General features: G+C 45.1%; 1 protein-coding gene across 1 annotated transcript in view; it reads left to right on the forward strand.

Annotated features, from left to right (window-relative positions):
* Nucleotides 1-20,139, forward strand: part of astn1 (astrotactin 1) — a 2,863,484-nt gene that overhangs the window by 1,528,001 nt on the left and 1,315,344 nt on the right. The window contains exon 9 of the mRNA XM_068038084.1: nucleotides 19,777-19,851. Within this exon, the coding sequence (XP_067894185.1) occupies nucleotides 19,777-19,851 (75 nt within the window). The remainder of the gene's footprint in view (nucleotides 1-19,776; nucleotides 19,852-20,139) is intronic.

Genomic DNA, 20,139 nt, shown 5'->3' on the forward strand with positions numbered 1-20,139 from the left:
CTGTTTCGCAGTATTCTACTTAAACCTTGTTCACATAGGAGACTCTTTTTAGGTTCACGTATTTTCACAAGATTCAATTCCGTGGGAAGGAGATGGGAGCAGGCAGTCAGGAGAGGAGATAATTCTTGCTTCAGTTCCAGGCACACACAGCTTTCTGAGTTCAAATTCTGTTTTTTTCAGTTTAAAACTCTCCTGGTTGGGCAGCAGGTGGCCACGTGACTGACTGGTTTGACCAGGTCTCTTCTGTGTATTGGGGCGAGGACTTGTTCCTTTGTTTCTACACTGTCTGGTACTATGCAAATGTCCTTCCAGCCAGGGGCTTACAATTTTAAGTTTTAATGTTCATGTGGCAAAATCATGTGTGCCTCAGTCTTGGCAGGTGGGGAATTTGCCTGACAATAAATTTGGAGAAAAAGTTGATGTCTCGCTATTTGTTAAATTCAGCTGTTGGTTAAAGGAAATGCCAATTATTATTCTGTTGTTGTTATATTAATTATTTATCCATGTTGTTTCTTCCTTTTATTTTGCTCTTATGTTGAACCTTTCTATCGATGTTATGTAATCCCTCAACCAATAATGAAACATTTATGTCTGGTTTAACAGGTTTATCTCTGCAAGCAAACTCTTACATCTATATTTTCTCCCTCTTCAAGCATGTTTCGATAACAATATTTTGATATCTCTGTGTGCAGGTTGCAGGAAGGCCACTTCTGTGCAGCTGGCAGCCTCCCCACGTGTTGGGGGGCCACTGCGCTGCCAGCAAAATGCCAGCCACTGGGAAGATGGCCCTCAATTTAGCCTTTGATTGGCAAAATTGGTCATCCACCTCCAGTCAACAGATGGCTAAGCCGCTTCTGCTGCTGGAGAACTTCCCCAGTGGCGGGACTGGTTTGGGTAGTCGTCCAGACATGGTTCCCCAACACTTTACTGGCACCCTCCCTATCTCCCAGCCCACCCCCTGGCATCCAGTAAAATCTCACCCATAGAGTCATTATGCCACAGAAGGAGGCCATTCGGCCTGTTGCGTCCATGCTGGCTCTCTATTGAGCAATCCAGCCAGTCCCATCTCCCTTGCTCTATCCCTGTAGCCCTGTTGTTTATTTCCCTCAAGTGCATATCCATTTTCCTATTGAAATCATTGATATCTTTGCTTCCACCACTCTCGTAGGTGAGACCTAGGTCATTATTACTCGGTGGGTAAAAAGCTGTTCCTCACATCCCCCTGTATCTCTTGCCCAAAATCTTAAATCTGTGCCCCCTACAACTGATCCTGTCATAATTTTTTTGACCTCTGTCAAATCTCTTCTCAGTTTCCTTTGCTCCAAGGTGAACAACCCCAGCTTCTCCAACCTAACCTTGTAGCTAAAATCCCCCATCCCTGGAACCATTCTGGTAAATCTCCTCTGCACCCCTTCCAGGACCCTCACATCCTTCCTAAAGTGTGGTGACCAGAACTGTATTGTCTAGTTGTGGCCTGACTAGAGCTTTATAAAGGTTCAGCATAATTTCCCAAGATCACATATGCTTTGCAAACTACTCTCTCAATATGTCCTGCCACCTTCACAGATCGGTGCACACCAACCCCCAGATCCCTCTGTCCCTGCACACTCTTTAGAGCTGTGCCATTTAGTTTATATTGTCTCTCCCTATCCCTTCTGCCAAAATGCATCATCTCACATTTCTCTATTAAATTCCATCTGCCACTTGACTGCCCATTCTGCTAGCCTACCTATGTCCTGTTACAGTCAATTGGTATCATTCTCAATGTTTGCAACACCTTCTTAATAAGCAAGGGGGTGAAAGGTTATTGAGGGTAGGAGGGAATGTGGTGTTGAGGTTACAGTCAGGTCAGCAATGATCTTATTGAATAGCATAGCAGGCTTGAGGGGCCGAGTGGCCTACTTCTGCTCCTAATTCATATGTTCGTATGTAAGTTTGCTATCAACAGCAAATTTTGAAATTTTACTCCGTGTTCCAATATCCAAGTCATTTATATATATATATATATCAAAAAAAGCAGTGGTCCTAACATTGCACCTTGGGGAACACCACTTTCTACCATCCTCTAGTCTGAAAAACCACCATTTACTACAACTGTCTGTTTTCTATCCTTAGGCCAGCTTTTTATCCCAGCTGACACTGACCCTCCTATCCCATTTGCCTCAATTTTGTTAATCAGCCTTTTATGTGATACTTTGTCAAACGCTTTTTTAAAATCCATCCAGACAACATCCATCGGATTCCCTTCGCCAATCTTATCTGTTCCTTCATCAACAAATTCAATTCGATTTATCAAACATGATCTGCCTTTTACAAATCAGTGCTGACTGCTTTCCAAGCACCCATTATTTTTCTCCCCTGATTATTTTTCCAAAACCTTACCCACCACTGATGTTAAACTGATTGGCCTCTAGTTACTAGGAACACCCTTACACCCTTTCTTGAATAAAGGCATCACTTTTGCCATCCTCCAATCCCCTGGCACCTTCCCTGTCTATAGGGATGATTGGAAGATTATGGCGCCCTTCCGCTATCTCCACTCTCACTTCCTTTAGCAGCCTGGGATGAAAGCCATCCGGACCAGGTGTCTTATCCACTCTGAGTACAGCCAGCATTTCCAGTACGTCTTTCCTCTCAATTTTCACCCCATCCATTACTGGTACCATCTCCGCTTCTTTCGAAATTTTGTCAGCATCCTCTTTCTTTGTAAACACCGATCCAAAGTACTCATTAAGTATTCTTGCCCTGCCCTGCACCTCGAAGCATATATCACCCTCTTTGTCTGTAGTAGGCCCCACCCTGCCTCTTATCAGACGCTTACTATATACATGCCGGTAGAAGATTTTTGGGTTCTGTTTTATGTTGACTGCCATTTTATTCTCATGTTCTCTCTTTGCCAATCTTATTTAACTCTTCACTTCCCCTCTTAACTTACTATATTTGGCTTGGTTCTCACTTGATAAATTCACCTTATATACATCATACACGTCTTTTATTGTTTCATCATATTCTCTATCGTCATCATCCAAGGTACCCTGACTTTGGTTCCCCCACCTTTCCCTCTTGTTGGAATATACCTAGCCTGTACCTGAAACATCTCCTCCATAAAGATCACCCATTGATCTGTGAGAGATTTTCCTGTCAAACTTTGGTTCCATTTTTACCCTAGCTAGTCCCCTCTCATCCCATTGAAGTTAGCCCTCTTCCAATATAGAAACTGGACTTTAGATTCTGCCTTGCTCTTCTCCCATTACTAACCTGAACTATGATCACTCTTTCCCAAGTGTTCTCCCACAGGCACTTAGTCAACTTGGCCCACCTCATTATCCAGGAGCAGATCCTGCAATGCCTCCTTCCTAGATGGACCAAGAACATACTGGTCATGGAAGTTCTTCTCAACACATTTCAGAAATTCCTCCCCCTCATTTCCCTTTATTCTAACATTCTCCCAATTGATATTTGGGTAATTAAAGAGCCCCAATATCACCACTCTACAGTTCTTGCACATCTCTGTTATTTCCCTAAGATTTGCCCCTCTATCTCTTTCTCAGCATTTGGAGGCCTATGGAATACTCCCAGTCGTGTGATCATATGCTTTTTGTTTCTCAACTCTTACCAAATGGATTCTGTGCTTGTCCCCTCAAGGACATCCTCTCTTTCCAAAACTACTATGTCTTTCTTAATCAGTACTGCCACCCTACCTCCATTTTTACCTTCCCTATCTTTTCTGAAAACTTTGTATCTGTGAATTCAGTGCCCAGTCTTCACCATTTTTAAGACACGTTTCCGTTATTGCCACTGTATCATATTCCACATGGATTTTGTGTTTGTAGCTCACCAACCTTATTCACCACACTTTGTGTATTTACATACATGCATTGTAAACCTGTCTTTGTATTCCTCGCAGTCCTTATTAATTTTCTCTTATTCAGTATGGTACTACTTCATTCTCTCGTCTTATCCAACACTCTCACTCCTTTATGCATCTTATTCCTCTTTTTTACTTCTTTATGTTGGTGCCCACCCCCCTGCAAATTTAGTTTAACCTTCCCCCACCACACCATTGAACCTCCCTGTGGGGACATTGCTCCCAGTCCTGTTGAGATGCAACCCGTCCCTCCTGCCCTAGAACTGGTCCCAATGTCCCAAGAATCTGAAGCCCTCCCTCCTGCACCATGCCTCAAGCCATGCATTGATCCTTCCTGTCTTCCTATTGCTACTCTCACTGGCGTTTGTCATTGGGAGTAATCCATAGATTACTACCCTTGAGGCCTTCCTTTCTAATTTCCTTCCTAACTCCTTACAGGCTGGCCTCTCTGTGTTGTTGGTACCAGCGTGTACCATAACCTCTGGCTCACTCCCTTCCCCCTGCAAAATATTCTGCACCCTCTCTGTGATGTCCTTTACCCTGGCACGAGAGAGGCAAACACCATACAGGACTCATGAAGATAGTTACTGAAAACCAGTCTGTCCCCTAACGATGGAATCTCCTATAACAGCTGCATTTCTATGTTTTGCTATTCCCTACTGTGCAGTCCCTTGCACATTGGTGCCCTAGACTCGACTGCACTCCTTCAAGGTGTCTTCAATGCTGATTCCAATGCTGAGTACTAGTTTGAAAGTGACAGACATCCCAATGTCTCTTGAACTTCCTGCCTGTTCCTATTCTTCCGAATGGCCACCCATCTACTATTCCGAAGTGTCTCTGTCTCCTGAAACATATAATCCAGAAAACTCTCAATTTCCTTGATGCTCTGCAGTGACTCCAGCTGCCCCTCAGCTTGGAAACCCTGAGCTCGAGCTGAAGCAGCTGGAGACACGTCCCACACACATGGTGGGCTGAAATTTCTGCCCACGGCGGGGCTCTCAGAGCCAGGCTGAAAAGGCAGAGGAAATCCCTTCTTGGCCACCTGGAGCCACCACCCCCCCCTCCCCCCACCCCAGGAGAGATTCAACTGTGCCCGGCACTATGGTCCCCATCCCTTTAAAGACAGGGATCCTGCCTCCAAGAGCTGTCGGCCAATCACAGCGCCGGCAGCTCAGTAGTATCAGCAACACCACCGGGAGCGGTGGCCATTGCCCATACTGCAGAGGCCTTGGACCCAGACCCCAGGTAACTGAGATGGGTTCACTGGGGTCAGTCCAGAAGACCCTGGCGATAGGGTGGTGGAGAGTGGGCGTTGAGTACAGGAGGAGTGGGGTACAGGGAGGTGTTTTGTTTGCTGGCGGGGGCCCTCCCTGGGGCATAGATTGCCCACGGAGGACAGCCCTCCCCAAGTCTGAGGGAGGTCACCCCATTTTACTGGGTGATCTTCCTGCGTGGCTGTAACCACCTCTCACCCCCCCGGCACTTGCTTAATGCAGACAGCGAGAGGAAGAGGCCCTTAAGTAGCTGTTAATAGGCCTCACTAGGGCCTCAACAGGCCTCTGGGTAGGAAGGTGACGCGGCCTATCCCGCCCCCCACAAAATTGCATCGTAATGGAGAGGTAACGGGCCCATTGCCCCCACACCCCAACCCCCTCCCCTCACCGCCGCAATTCTATGGACACCCGGGCTCCGAACCCATCTCGGAGGGGCCCATAAAATTCTAACCGTGGTCCCCCAAGACAAATGAAGTTACCTGCAGTTCTCACAAGGCACAGGATTTGCAACCAACAGGTCTCAGATGCCTATCCTTGATTGAAAAAAAAAAATCCTCTTTTAGAATCTTGTTAATATCTTGTTTATACAATAAGTTTTAATTAATGCCCCTGGCTGTAGAGGTGGCTCCACAAATATCCCCATCCTGAATGATGGGGGAGCCCAGCACATCAGTGCGAAAGATAAGGCTGAAGCATTTGCACCAATCTTCAGCCAGAAGTGCCGAGTTGATGATCCATCTCGGCCTCCTCCTGAAGTCCCCAGCATCACAGATGCCAGTCTTCAGCCAATTCGATTCACTCCATTTGATATCAAGAAACGACTGTAGGCACTGGATACTGCAAAAGCTATGGGCCCTGACAATATTCCGGCAATAGTACTGAAAACCTGTGCTCCAGAACTTGCCGCGCCCCTAGCCAAGCTGTTCCAGTACAGCTACAACACTGGCATCTACCCTGCAATGTGGAAAATTGCCCAGGTATGTCCTGTACACAAAAAGCAGGACAAGTCCAACCCGGCCAATTACCGCCCCATCAGCCTACTCTCAATCATCAGTAAAGTGCTGGAAGGTGTCATCAACAGTGCCATCAAGCGGCACTTACTTAGCAATAACCTGTTCAGTGACGCTCAGTTTGGGTTCCGCCAGGGCCACTCAGCTCCTGACCTCATAACAGCCTTGGTTCAAACATGGACAAAAGAGGTGAGGTGAGAGTGACTGCCCCAAACATCAAGGCAGCATTTGACTGAGTATGGCATCAAGGAGCCCTAGCAAAACTGAGGTCAATGGGAATCAGGGGAAAAACCCTCCGCTGGCTGGAGTCATACCTAGCGCAAAGGAAGATGGTTGTGGTTGTTGGAGGTCAATCATCTGAGCTGCAGGACATCACTGCAGGAGTTCCTCAGGGTAGTGTCCTAGGCCCAACCATCTTCAGCTGCTTCATCAGTGACTTTCCTTCAATCATAAGGTCAGAAGTGGGGATGTTCGCTGATGATTGCACAATGTTCAGCACCATTCGTGACACCTCAGATACTGAAGCAGTCCGTGTTGAAATGCAGCAAGACCTGGACAATATCCAGACTTGGGCTGATAAGTGGCAAGTAACATTCACGCCACACAAGTGTCAGGCAATGACCATCTCCAACAAGAGAGATTATAACCATCTCACCTTGACATTCAACTGCATTACCATCACTGAATCCCCCACTATCAAATCCTAGGGGCTACCATTGACCAGAAACTGAACTGGAGTAGCCATATAAATACCGTGGCTACAAGAGCAGGTCAGAGGCTAGGAATCCTGAGGCGAGTAACTCACCTCCTGACTCCCCAAAGCCTGTCTACCATCTACAAGGCACAAGTTAGGAGTGTGATGGAATACTCTCCACTTGCCTGGATGGGTGCAGCTCCAACAACACTCAAGAAGCTCGACACCATCCAGGACAAAGCAGCCGGCTTGATTGGCACCCCATCTACAAACATTCACTCCCTCCACCACCGACGCACAGTGGCAGCAGTGTGTACCATCTACGAGATGCACTGCAGCAATGCACCAAGGCTCCTTAGATAACACCTTCCAAACCCGTGACCTCAACCAACTGGAAGGACAAGGGCAGCAAATACATGGGAACACCACCACCTGCAAGTTCCCCTCCAAGTCACACACCTGACTTGGAACTATGTCGCCGTTCCTTCACTGTTGCTGTGTCAAAATCCTGGAACTCCCTTCCTAACAGCACTGTGGGTATACCTACCCCAAATGGACTGCAGCGGTTCAAGAAGGCAGCTCACCACCACCTTCTCAAGGGCAATTAGGGATGGGCAATAAATGCTGGCCTGGCCAGTGACGCCCACATCCCATGAATGAATAAAAAAAGTCAACTCTCAGTTCTCGCTGTGTTCCATTCCCTCCTTTGGATCGGTCTTTGTTTTTTTTAAATACCTGAATAGCACCGCTTCCTTCGCTCACCAAACCCCTAGAGTTTATTACTGTGTAGAAGCAGTACTCCATAAAACTGAATTCTGTGCTACTTACTTTATACAGCCATCCTTCCTCTGTAACTTCTTTATGTCAACTACTGATAGATTGGTGTGTAAAAGCACAATCTTAAGTATCCCAGAATTGATCCCTTGTTTGTACTCAGCTTGGCTTTCTCTTGAGGCTAATCAACTGGGACAGACTATTTGCCTCACCTTTAACATAGGGAGCAGAGAAGTCAGATAAGTTTCCCATTCCTGACCAAATGAATAAGGCTGGAATCGTCTAATATGCTATAATTATTCTTACCTATTTCCTTACTTTGTAGGACCATTTCTTGCTGTTAGATGCCGCTTGCAGGCAGGCACATATTACCACTGCAAGTACCGGCAACATTTACTTTATCCTTGGCACTTTTTATTAACTTTCACTGCTGGGTGAAAAATTAGGGAGACTGTTCTGTTATGACAAAGCAGTCAGCTCATTGTACACAGGTAGAACACTAAATCTCGCAGCTAACTGAAATACTAAGAGATTGCAGACTTGGGGAAAAGAACAGAGATTCTTCTAATTGACTCTATTGTCACTTTGACTGCAATATTTCAGGCAGCTGAGAAGCTCAGCTGTTGTACAGACAGGCAGACTGAGTTGCTTTTGCAGCTCATTTTGGGTCCAGGAAATACGAGTTCAATATCACAGCTGACTCAAATTCTGGCCATGTAACGAGCCAGGAGGCTGGGCAGATCACGAGTCGGGGAGACACAGAGACAGCAGTGACTTTGACTGTACTTACAGATCAGCTGCTTTGCTACAGTTTGAAATTATCCCTGACATTTCAGGGACATTTCTGAGCAGTGAAACAGAATTTGAATGACAGAATCTATTTTGTTAGAAAACAAAGCAAAGTGCAAACCCAGTAAGTCAAACCTGTTGCCATTGAATGAAGGAATATCTGAACTCATGCGCAGGAAAATTACAAGGGCCCAAGATCAGCATAACAAATTCAAGTCTGGATCCAAAGCTGTAGCAATATTACTGTCTTGCTGCATCCTGCTGATGGTCTGGTGGACTTAGGGTAGACTGCAGACAGGGCAAGAGGTGTTCCTGCTGTGCCTACTGCCATTTTCTCAAGGGTAAGCTGGCAGCCTAAAATGCCCATAAATAGGCAGGTGCATTCAAATTAAATTGCAATGTTTCTTGCCACTTGTCCTACTTGAATGCTGGATGTAAGAGCAGCCTGCTAGGTCCTGGCATGCAGTGCTCAAAGGTTGATAGGGCAGCCTGTGTAGTTGCTTTCAGAGATTTGCCATGTGGAGTCACCAAGAATAGCTCGGAATAAATAGACAAAAAAAAAACTGGCCAGTTTTTCAGGCAGCTCAGAGGTTGCCTTTTTCACCATGCGTCTCACAGAATGCAAATGAACCAGGACGAGAAAATAGTCAGTTTGATTCCTGCCTGAAAGGGCTGGTAATTGGAATATACAGGCCTGCGAGTACAATGGTTAAAAAATTTAGAGCAGAAAAAAATCTGCAAAGGACTTCAAAAAAGTTCAAACAAACCAAAAGCCTAAAGAGTTGGCTGGGACATTCCAGGGATCCACTTCTTTTTAAAATATGAAGGGTGTATTAAGGAAAAGAAATATTAAATGAAGAAAGTACACAAGAAAGAAATAGTCCAATTAATTTTTGAGGGGGACAGGAAGAGACATCCCTCCTACTTATAGAGATTTCTTGCCTGAATAATTTGTGTTGAATCACAATTGCAAAAATTAAAGAGCTGTCCCCTTGTCTTAAGTAATTTTCTGATCAGATAAGAAAGGTACTTTTATTTATGTATATTGTTATTCCACAGACCTTTAATTCCATTTAATGTCCTAAAGGATAATGACAGAAGATCAATGACTCCATTACATAATTTCAACTGCTACTTAATCTATACTTCATTTGATCTCACTCACGATTCCTTAGTTTAATGTGCATCCCATCCACTACCTTAAACATTCACTCCCATCACCACACACGCACAGTGGCAGCAGTGTGTACCATCCACAATATGGACTGCAGCAACTCGCCAAAGCCCTTCGACAGCACCTTCCAAACCCGTGACCTCGATCACCTAGAAGAACAAGGGCAGCAAACGCATGGTAACACCACCACCTGCAAGTTCCCCGCCAAGCCACACACCATCCTGACTTGAAACTATATCACCATTCCTTCACTGCCATTGGGTTAGAAACTTGGAACTCCCTTCCTAACAGCACTGTGGGTGTACCGACACCACAGGAACTGCAGTGGCTCAAGAAGGCAGCTCATCACCATTTTTTCAATGGCAATTAAGGATGGGCAACAAATGCTGACCTTGCCAGCGATGCTCACATCCCATAAAAGAATTTTAAAAATCCATCAGAGTGACTTCATGGACAACTGTTGAAAGGAAGCTGATCAATTAACTCCTGCATAACTGGTTGGGATCTGTGGGTAAAGTACACTCACCAGCCTTGCCACTGCAGATTAAAACTGCACAGCATAATTTACCAAAATGCTTGGTAAGCATTTACCAGGTTAACCTTCTTGATAATGCATGGGGGTGTGTTCGATGGGAACATGAGCACGTTTTGCTGCTGGTTCTCCCTGGTCAAATTACTTGTTGATAACCATCCTCTAGTTTTACACATGAAGGATGGTTCCATAGTGGGATGCCTGGGAAGCTGAGGTTCAGTAGTTTGGCTGGTACACCATCAGTGTATGTTGTCTGCTGATTGTTATCTTTAGCATTCAAATAACTGCAAAATTGTAGAAAAGCTTTGGACTGATGAGTAGCAAAAGTCTAGTAGTATCCTGGGGCAGCTACTTGGTATCGAAAGCTGTTGAATAGCTCTTTTGGATCTGTCTTTTTCTTTGACATTTCAAGCCAGGTCCTCAGTGTAACTGACAGCATGCATTCCATGAGCTATCACCTGCCACGTTTGTTGGATCACTGTTTTCTGGGGATGGTGCTCTTTCGTGCCAAAGAGGGCAACATGAGAAAACACAACAGCTTTGTGTCTGGATATGCATGGGTGAGAACGCTCCAATTCCAGGAATTTGCCAGCTCTAAACCACTTCCCTTGTCAGTTGACGATATAGACCTAAAAATAAGTTCTTTATATTCCTACCAGATTTGCTTCACATGTTAGCACACCTTTGTGGGCAGCATTTCATACACAGTTGATAATTTATTCAAAGTGGCTGTGCAAGTGCCCCGCATTGCTTTGTTTCCTTCCTGTTTGTTTTTGATTAGGGATTTCTGGACTATATTTACATTTAGCATGTATATTAACATTTTTGGTTAACTCTTTACATTCCTGCTTTGTTTTTCTAGAAATAATATTTTCAGCTTCTTTTATTACAGAAATCCTTAAATACTGGTTGTATTTTTTTTTTCTCTTTGGAGTACTACAGACCTTTGAATACTATCATTCCTATACAATTCAGTATTCATATAGTTCACTAATGGCCACCCGTTGCAGTGGATTGTCAATCTAATCTCGTGGCATTTCTCAACTAGTTGTCACTTGCTTTACTTGCCTTCTCCTCCACTTCAGTCTGTATCCTGTCTTTACGCCCCTCATTCTCACCTACTTGAAAATGCCAATTTAACATTGTTCTCAAAAGATGTGCTCTTCATTGCAGTCTGAAATGACTACTGGTTCTCGTGCAAATCCTCCAGTCTTTTCAGTTCTCCTTTTTAATACAGTTACCACCACGTTAAGTTACATTTGTTACGCACATGTTCCATGATCTTTGTTTTGATACTTTCTATATGTCTGAGTCTGAACATCCCACATTTGGTGCACATCAACGACTAATGTTTTCTTTAGCTCAGTTTCTTTTGTTAATTGTTGAAACCCTCGGCAACTCCAGTGCCCCTGCACTGGCCACTTTAAGAAATTTCATGCCACACAAACTCAAGACTGACTTAATATTACATTAATGTCCGAGAATATTACAGAATTACAGAGGATGTCGCTCACCTCCCGAAGGACACGGACGAGATTTCCAGGCGTCGATGGTGGGAACTGAGGAAATGGCATATTACCTGTACCCCCTTTCCCCCCCTTCCCCTTCCACCACTTCCCCTTCCCAGCTCCACTTTCTCAACTCACCACCCCCCACTCCGCTCCCCCCTCCCACCCCCGTCCCAGCCCCCCCCTCCCACCATCTTCCCCCTGCACCCCCTTCCCCTGCACCCCCCCACCCCCTTACAGCCCCCTTCCCAGCTCCCCCTCGCACCCCCTTCCCTCCACCCCTTCCCCTCGCACTCCCTCCTCCCACCGGCATCATCCTACACCTGTGTAGGGGCCCTAACAACCCCACTGCCTTGTGGGCATCTTGGGAGAGACCAAGGCTAAGGGAGTAAACCCAAACAGAAAATCCGGAGCGGAACCCCGTAGGTGGTCATGTGTCACCTTTGGCATGTTTCCGGCAGGTCCTGCAGCCATACCGGTGCCAAACATCGTGCTCTGCACTCCTTTGGATCCCACCAGAAAAGCCGAGAGGGGGGTTTTGGCGATTAGGCAACTCTCAACCTCCATAAATTCGCCCAGGCATGCGCCATGGAGAGGTCACTCCATAGTTGCCTCACAGCGACTGAAACAACACGGAAGGCAGCAGTTACGGGTTATAAGTCCAGATAAATTGGCGTAGAAACTGGGCACCACAGGTTGCCTTTGTTGGTGGGAGAGGTCATCGCACCTCACTGGACAGCTACCGCCCGCCTCAAACACGGCAGCCCCCCGGTCAATAAGGTTCTGTCCCGCCACAGTCTACCTGCTTCAATGGGTGCTTGGAGCTCAGGGTCATTGCCCGAAAGGTGGACTGCAACACCGCACCAAACAACACGAAAAAAGGAAAGAAGATACCAGCCCTTCGCTTTGCAAGCTGGAACGTCAGAACTATGTGTCCTGGCCTGTCGGAAGACCTGACACAAATCAACGATTCTTGGAAGACCGCCATCATTAACAACGAGCTCAGTAGACTCAATGTAGACATTGCCGCACTTCAGGAAACACGCCTCCCCGCAAGTGGATCTCTAGCAGAGCAAGACTACACCTTCTTCTGGCAGGGCAGGGATCCTGAAGAACCAAGACAGCATGGAGTGGGCTTCGCAATCAGAAACTCCTTGCTCAGCATGATAGAGCCTCCCTCAAATGGCTCGGAACGCATACTGTCCATCCGACTGCTCACCACCTCTGGTCCAGTACACCTACTCAGCATCTATGCTCCAACACTCTGCTCCCCACATGAAGCTAAAGATCAGTTCTACGAGGAACTCCATAACATCATTAGCAGCATCCCCAACACCGAACACCTATTCCTGCTGGGGGACTTTAATGCCAGGGTTGGGGCCGACCATGACTCATGGCCCTCCTGCCTTGGGCGCTATGGCGTTGGAAGGATGAATGTGAAAGGGCAGAGACTGCTTGAGTTGTGTACCTATCATAACCTCTGCATCACCAACTCGTTCTTTCACACTAAACCCTGTCACCAGGTTTCATGGAGGCACCCAAGATCGCGTCGTTGGCACCAGCTAGACCTCATCATCACAAGGCGAGCCTCCTTAAACAGTGTTCAAATCACATGCAGCTTCCACAGTGCGGACTGCGACACCGACCACTCCCTGGTGTGCAGCAAGGTTAGACTCAGACCAAAGAAGTTGCATCATCCCAAGCAGAAGGGCCACCCGCGCATCAACACGAGCAGAATTTCTCATCCACAGCTGTTACAAAAATTTCTAAATTCACTTGTAACAGCCCTTCAAAACACTCCCACAGGGGATGCTGAGACCAAGTGGGCCCACATCAGAGACGCCATCGATGAGTCAGCTTTGACCACCGACGGCAAAAGTGCGAAGAGAAATGCAGACTGGTTTCAATCTCATAATGAACAGCTGGAACCTGTCATAGCCGCTAAGCGCATTGCACTGTTGAACTACAAGAAAGCCCCCAGCGATTTAACATCCGCAGCACTTAAAGCAGCCAGAAGCACTGCACAAAGAACAGCCAGGCGCTGTGCAAATGAATACTGGCAACACCTATGCAGTCATATTCAGCTGGCCTCAGACACCGGAAACATCAGAGGAATGTATGGTGGCATTAAGAGAGTTCTTGGGCCAACCATCAATAAGATCGCCTCCCTTAAATCTAAATCAGGGGACATAATCACTGACCAACGCAAGCAAATGGACCGCTGGGTTGAGCACTACCTAGAACTGTACTCCAGGGAGAATGCTGTCACTGATACTGCCCTCAATGCAGCCCAGCCTCTACCAGTCATGGATAAGCTGGACATACAGCCAACAAAATCGGAACTCAGTGATGCCATTGATTCTCTAGCCAGCGGAAAAGCCCCTGGGAAGGACAGCATTACCCTTGAAATAATCAAGAGTTCCAAGCCTGCTATACTCTCAGCTCTACATGAACTGCTTTGCCTGTGCTGGGACGAGGGAGCAGTACCTCAGGACATGTGTGATGCCAATATCATCACCCTCTATAAAAACAAAGGTGACCGCGGTGACTGCAACAACTACCGTGGAATCTCCCTGCTCAGCATAGTGGGGAAAGTCTTTGCTCGAGTCGCTCTAAACAGGCTCCAGAAGCTGGCCGAGTGCGTCTACCCTGAGGCACAGTGTGGCTTTCATGCAGAGAGATCAACCGTTGACATGCTGTTCTCCCTTTGTCAGATACAGGAGAAATGCCGCGAACAACAGATGCCCCTCTACATTGCTTTCATTGATCTCACCAAAGCCTTTGACCTCGTCAGCAGACGTGGTCTCTTCAGACTACTAGAAAAGATTGGATGTCCACCAAAACTACTAAGTATCATCATCTCATTCCATGACAATATGAAAGGCACAATTCAACATGGCGGCTCCTCATCAGACCCCTTTCCTATCCTGAGTGGCGTGAAACAGGGCTGTGTTCTCGCACCCACACTTTTTGGGATTTTCTTCTCCCTGCTGCTTTCACATGCGTTCAATTCTTCTGAAGAAGGAATTTTCCTCCAAGCGAGATCAGGGGGCAGGTTGTTCAACCTTGCCCGTCTAAGAGCAAAGTCCAAAGTACGGAAAGTCCTCATCAGGGAACTCCTCTTTGCTGACGATGCTGCTTTAACATCTCACACTGAAGAATGCCTGCAGAGTCTCATCGACAGGTTTGTGGCTGCCTGCAATGAATTTGACCTAACCATCAGCCTCAAGAAAACGAACATCATGGGGCAGGACATCAGAAATGCTTCATCCATCAATATCGGCGACCACGCTCTGGAATTGGTTCAAGAGTTCACCTACCTCGGCTCAACTATCACCAGTAACCTGTCTCTAGATGCAGAAATCAACAAGCGCATGGGAAAGGCTTCCACTGCTATGTCCAGACTGGCCAAGAGAGTGTGGGAAAATGGCGCACTGACACGGAACACAAAAGTCCGAGTGTATCAAGCCTGTGTGCTCAGTACCTTGCTCTATGATAGCGAGGCCTGGACAACGTATGTCAGCCAAGAGCGATGTCTCAATTCATTCCATCTTCGCTGCCTCCGGAGAATACTTGGCATCAGGTGGCAGGACCGTATCTCCAACACAGAAGTCCTCGAGGCGGCCAACATCCCCAGCTTATACACACTACTGAGTCAGCAGCGCTTGAGATGTCTTGGCCATGTGAGCCGCATGGAAGATGGCAGGATCCCCAAAGACACATTGTACAGCGAATTCGCCACTGGTATCAGACCCACCGGCCGTCCATGTCTCCGCTTTAAAGACGTCTGCAAACGCGACATGAAGTCCTGTGACATTGATCACAAGTCGTGGGAGTCAGTTGCCAGCGTTCGCCAGAGCTGGCGGGCAGCCATAAAGGCGGGGCTAAAGTGTGGCGAGTCGAAGAGACTTAGCAGTTGGCAGGAAAAAAGACAAAAGCGCAAGGGGAGAGCCAACTGTGTAACAGCCCCGACAAACAAATTTTTCTGCTGCACCTGTGGAAGAGCCTGTCACTCTAGAATTGGCCTTTATAGCCACTCCAGGCGCTGCTCCACACACCACTGACCACCTCAAGGTGCTTACCCATTGTCTCTCGAGATAAGGAGGCCAAAGAACATTACAGAATTAATAAAGTTAAATAAAAATCTGTTCTACCTTTTGTCATCCCTATCCTTTCTTTGTGATGGAAACCACACCTGCCAAATGGAAACATATTAATTTTGAATGATGGAACACTATTTAAACCTTTTTACTGGACATTGCACAGAACTTGTTTCAAAAAGATCACAGAGTTGGACAGCTAAAACATGGCTGCACATTTCTATTCTGAGAGACAGTTGAATAAAGAGACAATGGAAGTGCTCATTGATTCAATTAACAAGATTGGTCTAGGCAATCATAACAATCAACCTTCTTTGTGTAAGAGCCAGAACTCCACACCCATTGAGTGTGACTGGAGAACTTTGAAGTATCAACAATCCTCGCAGATGATGCTGCTTCAAACCAAGAGCTGGTCACATGACTTTCCTGCTGGCCAAACTGTGAACTGCTTGAATTGTGCCTCACAGAAAGGTTTTGAGCAGATTTCAATTTGAAGGCCAAAGAGAAGGAAGCCCTCTCTCTCTGCCTGTCTCTCAAGCCAAGTCCCAAGGACCCAAGGAGGCAGCTTAAGCCTCAAGACAGAAATCCTCTTCAGCCTTCTGGTATCAGAGAAGCAAGTTTGAAAGTGTGTATTGGGCCCCAGTGAGAACTACAAGACTGCAATTCCAACCAAGGACTTTACAGCAAAACTAAAGACAGTAACCAAATTCCATTTACTACTCCAAACCCCCCCCCCCCCACTTAATTATTTCTCCCCCTCTGTATCTATTTGTGTGTGTGTTTATCTCGTATGCATTCTAGTGTGGTTGTGTCATGTATTTTAGTAATTTTAACCAAGTTAGAGTGTTAAGGCTAATAAACATACATCTTTCTTGTTTTAAACCTAAGAAAACTTGTCTGGTTGGTTCATTTACAATTACAGTTAGAGAACAATGAGCAAGGACTCACTGAGGTGTTAAGCTAAAAAACACTGTGTTTTAAAAGTAAACCCTGTTCTGGCCAAACCAGGAAAGGGGCAAAAGGGGAGCCTGAGACCCCTTCCTCACCCAGTCATAACACCTTCTATATTCTCAATGTTTATTTTATGTATTCCACTATTTTAATCAATTTCTCGAGAACTTTAAATATATCTGCATTTTCTTACCTATGCCAATCCATTAGCAATTTTCAAAATAATTCCCAGATTGTTTAAATTGTGTCTTACACAGGTTCCAAAGTCCATTTTATTTTTGGATAACCAAAAGATAGATTGAAAAAGAGAGAAGAGTTGTATTTATATAATGCCTTGTAACAGCTGTCAGAGGTGCCTCAAGATGCTTCATATAAAATAAATTACTTTGAAGTGCAGTGACATATAGGAATCATACAGCCATGATATGCACGACAAGATCCCCGAAACAGCAATAAAGATGAATGATCATTGTTTGTTTTCCCCTTGAGTCTGATGCGCTTCAGGATGTTTGAATGTGATATAGCTTTTTCTTTCACTGTCTCGATTGCCATCAGTGTGTTGATGCCAATGATGATCTGTGATGGGTGTGCTTGATTGAAAAATGTTAGCTGGGAGAACCCCTTGCTATTCTTGAAATAGTGTCATGGAATTTTTAAGGTCCAGCTGAACTGCTAGGACGGGCAGACAGGGGTGTGGTTTAATGTTCCATCAGAAGGACAAAACCTGTTGCAGTGCAATTGTCCAAATGTACAATAATAGAGTATCAGCCTAGGTTATGTACTCAAGTCCTGGAAGGATGCACTAACCCATAATGAGCCAAGCAGATACTGACCCATGCAAAGGCAAAGGTTAACCTAATCCGTGGTAACTCTGTTATTAGCATCAGGATTACCACTTGTCCAGTTTTGAGTGGACTATTCAGAAATGTGTAAAATGTAAACTAGATGCCCTAAGTCTGTTCTTTAAATGGTTGTTTTGTAATGAATGTTCTTCATCTACGAAAGAAACCTCCAATCAAATCTATGGTTCTGCACTGTCATTAACTACTTTCCTGGTTTGAACTTAGCAGTGACTACCTTAACTGGAATCCAGTGTTACGACTACATAATGAGGGGTGTGGGTGGTCCCCACTGTTCAACTCCCATTTGACTGCAGCGAGTGTTTTTGTTACTAGGGTTTTAACCCCTTTGTGTTTCATTTGTCAAATAAACAGTGACAGATTTTCTTGTCAGCTTAAAACAGAAAATTAACGAATGAGCAATATTCACTCACGAAATGGTTGCAACCGCACTTGTACACACATTCACTCACACGCATACACACAAGAAGAGATAGAGAGGAAAAGGGCTAAGGGGTTTGAAGTGAGGTAGGTTTTTACGATTCTCGATGACCTGTTGAATCTTTTCAGAAGTCTATTTCTTCTTGAAATTTGCAGGCCTGCATTTTGTAGATTTCTTTGGTAGCTGGATCTTCAGTCTAGAGACAGTAGATCACTTTCAGTTCTCTGTTGCACAAGTTGAAATGTAGAACTCACAACAGGGAACTTAGTTTGGCTTGCTGGATTTTCTACCAGTTCTCAGCTGGACAAGTTTTCATGATTTTTATGCTGGGTATCTCTGTCTCTCTCTCTCTCTCTTTTCAGAGAGCTACCTTTAAGGTCAAAATGGTCTCACACCTTGCCTCTGTTGGGAGACATAGATTTTCCTCATTGTGGTGACTGACAATAACCCAGGATTCAGGATATGGTTACCACACTACAGAAAGGACATAATTGCTCTGGAGAGAGTTTAGCAGAGAATTACAAAAATGTTGGCAGAACTTGAAAATTGCAGTTATGAGGAAAGATTGGATAGGCTAGGGTTGTTTTCCTTAGAACAGAGGAGGCTGAGGGGTGACTTAATTGAGGTACACAAAATTATGAGGGGCCTAGATAGAATAGACAGGAAGGACCTGTTTCCCCTAGTGGAGAGGTCAATTACCCAGGGGCACAGATTTGAGGTGATTGGTAGAAGGATTAGAGGGGACATGAGGAAAAACGTTTTCACCCAGAGGGTGGTGAGTGTCTGGAATTCACTGCCCAGATCAGTGTTGGGGGCAGAACCCCTCAACTCATTTAAAAGGTACCTGAACCTGCACCTGAAGTGCTGAAACCTCCAAGGCTATGGATCAGGTGCTGGAATGTGGGATTAGATTGGCAGCTAGTTTTGTTTTAGCTGGCACAGACACGATGGGCGGAATGGCCTCTTTCTTTGCTGTCACTTTTCAATGGTTTCTACTTCACACCTTTTTTGTTTCAGAAGAACCCATTCAATTCAAAAATGTCTCTTGACGGGTTCAGGATGGGTGTAATTGTCACACTTAGCTTACAATGTATCCTTTTGTCCTTGCCAGACATATACAGTTTGACATTTGGTGGCCATTTTTGAAGCACATTGTCCACTTTTTAAAAGCAAAGTCCATTTTTATAACTTTTCAATTTAAGTTCTTGTATTTTCAATGGCTGAAAATCAATTTTCACGTGAGCATAAAAACAGATTCACCAATCAATGACATTGGCTGTTTTTATTACAACCGGCAGAGCACACTGTAAATAAATTAGTGGCAAACTGTGATAATTGCAGCATTGGTGGGGAAAAGCACAGTTCTGGATATGTAGCATATGGACTCTGCAAAAAGGTTGCTGGAGAAAACAGTACTAAATTGAATTTGCATGTATATTGTTTGGATCATTACTTTGGATTTATAGGGATATCACTAACCAGATCAGTTGTATTCATGTTGTTTTATCACTGTTCTCCAAAGTAAATCTATGGAGCTATTGCAAAATACATCAGTTTATTTAAATGTGATTATCTTTGAAATGAATAACAGTGACATCAAATTACTATAATCTATTCCAATGTATTTCCCCTCCCCCCAAGATACCTGATCTGGACTGGGAGTCATAACCAAGCTTTTCTTTGCTACCATGGGGACTTTAAATTTGTTTTTGCTGCAGTGCTTTCCACTATGTAAATACAGCTCATTATGGAGAAGTATTTGTTGTCATACAAAATAGACTGAGAAATAACTGCATATTTTAAAATCTTTATTCTATACAGTCCCTGGCCATACACGGTGTTTCAACGTGGTTTTGATCTGGTAATGGGAGAACAGCCGTCAGACAGAATATTCAGGTAAGCCCTCTCTTCAGATGTTAAAATCTTAATGTGTTCCTCAGGCTCCCAAAGTTCTCTTGAAAGTGCAAATATCTAGCATGTGACAATTAAACAAAAGGTTCCCTCTGATATCTCTTTTTGCAAAATGAGGCCCTGCACAGTTTGAGTTGTCACTCCAATCTGCCTGTTACTTAAATAGTTTTCACTCCCATGTTGATTATAATTGCTGAATGGGAACAATTTCAATTTATTCCGTGTGTAAGCTCATATTCTACCTCGGCCAAAGGTGTCATTGGAATGGCTAAG

The sequence above is a fragment of the Heterodontus francisci genome, chromosome 8 (genome assembly GCF_036365525.1).
Source record: "Heterodontus francisci isolate sHetFra1 chromosome 8, sHetFra1.hap1, whole genome shotgun sequence".
Classification (NCBI taxonomy): domain Eukaryota; kingdom Metazoa; phylum Chordata; class Chondrichthyes; order Heterodontiformes; family Heterodontidae; genus Heterodontus; species Heterodontus francisci.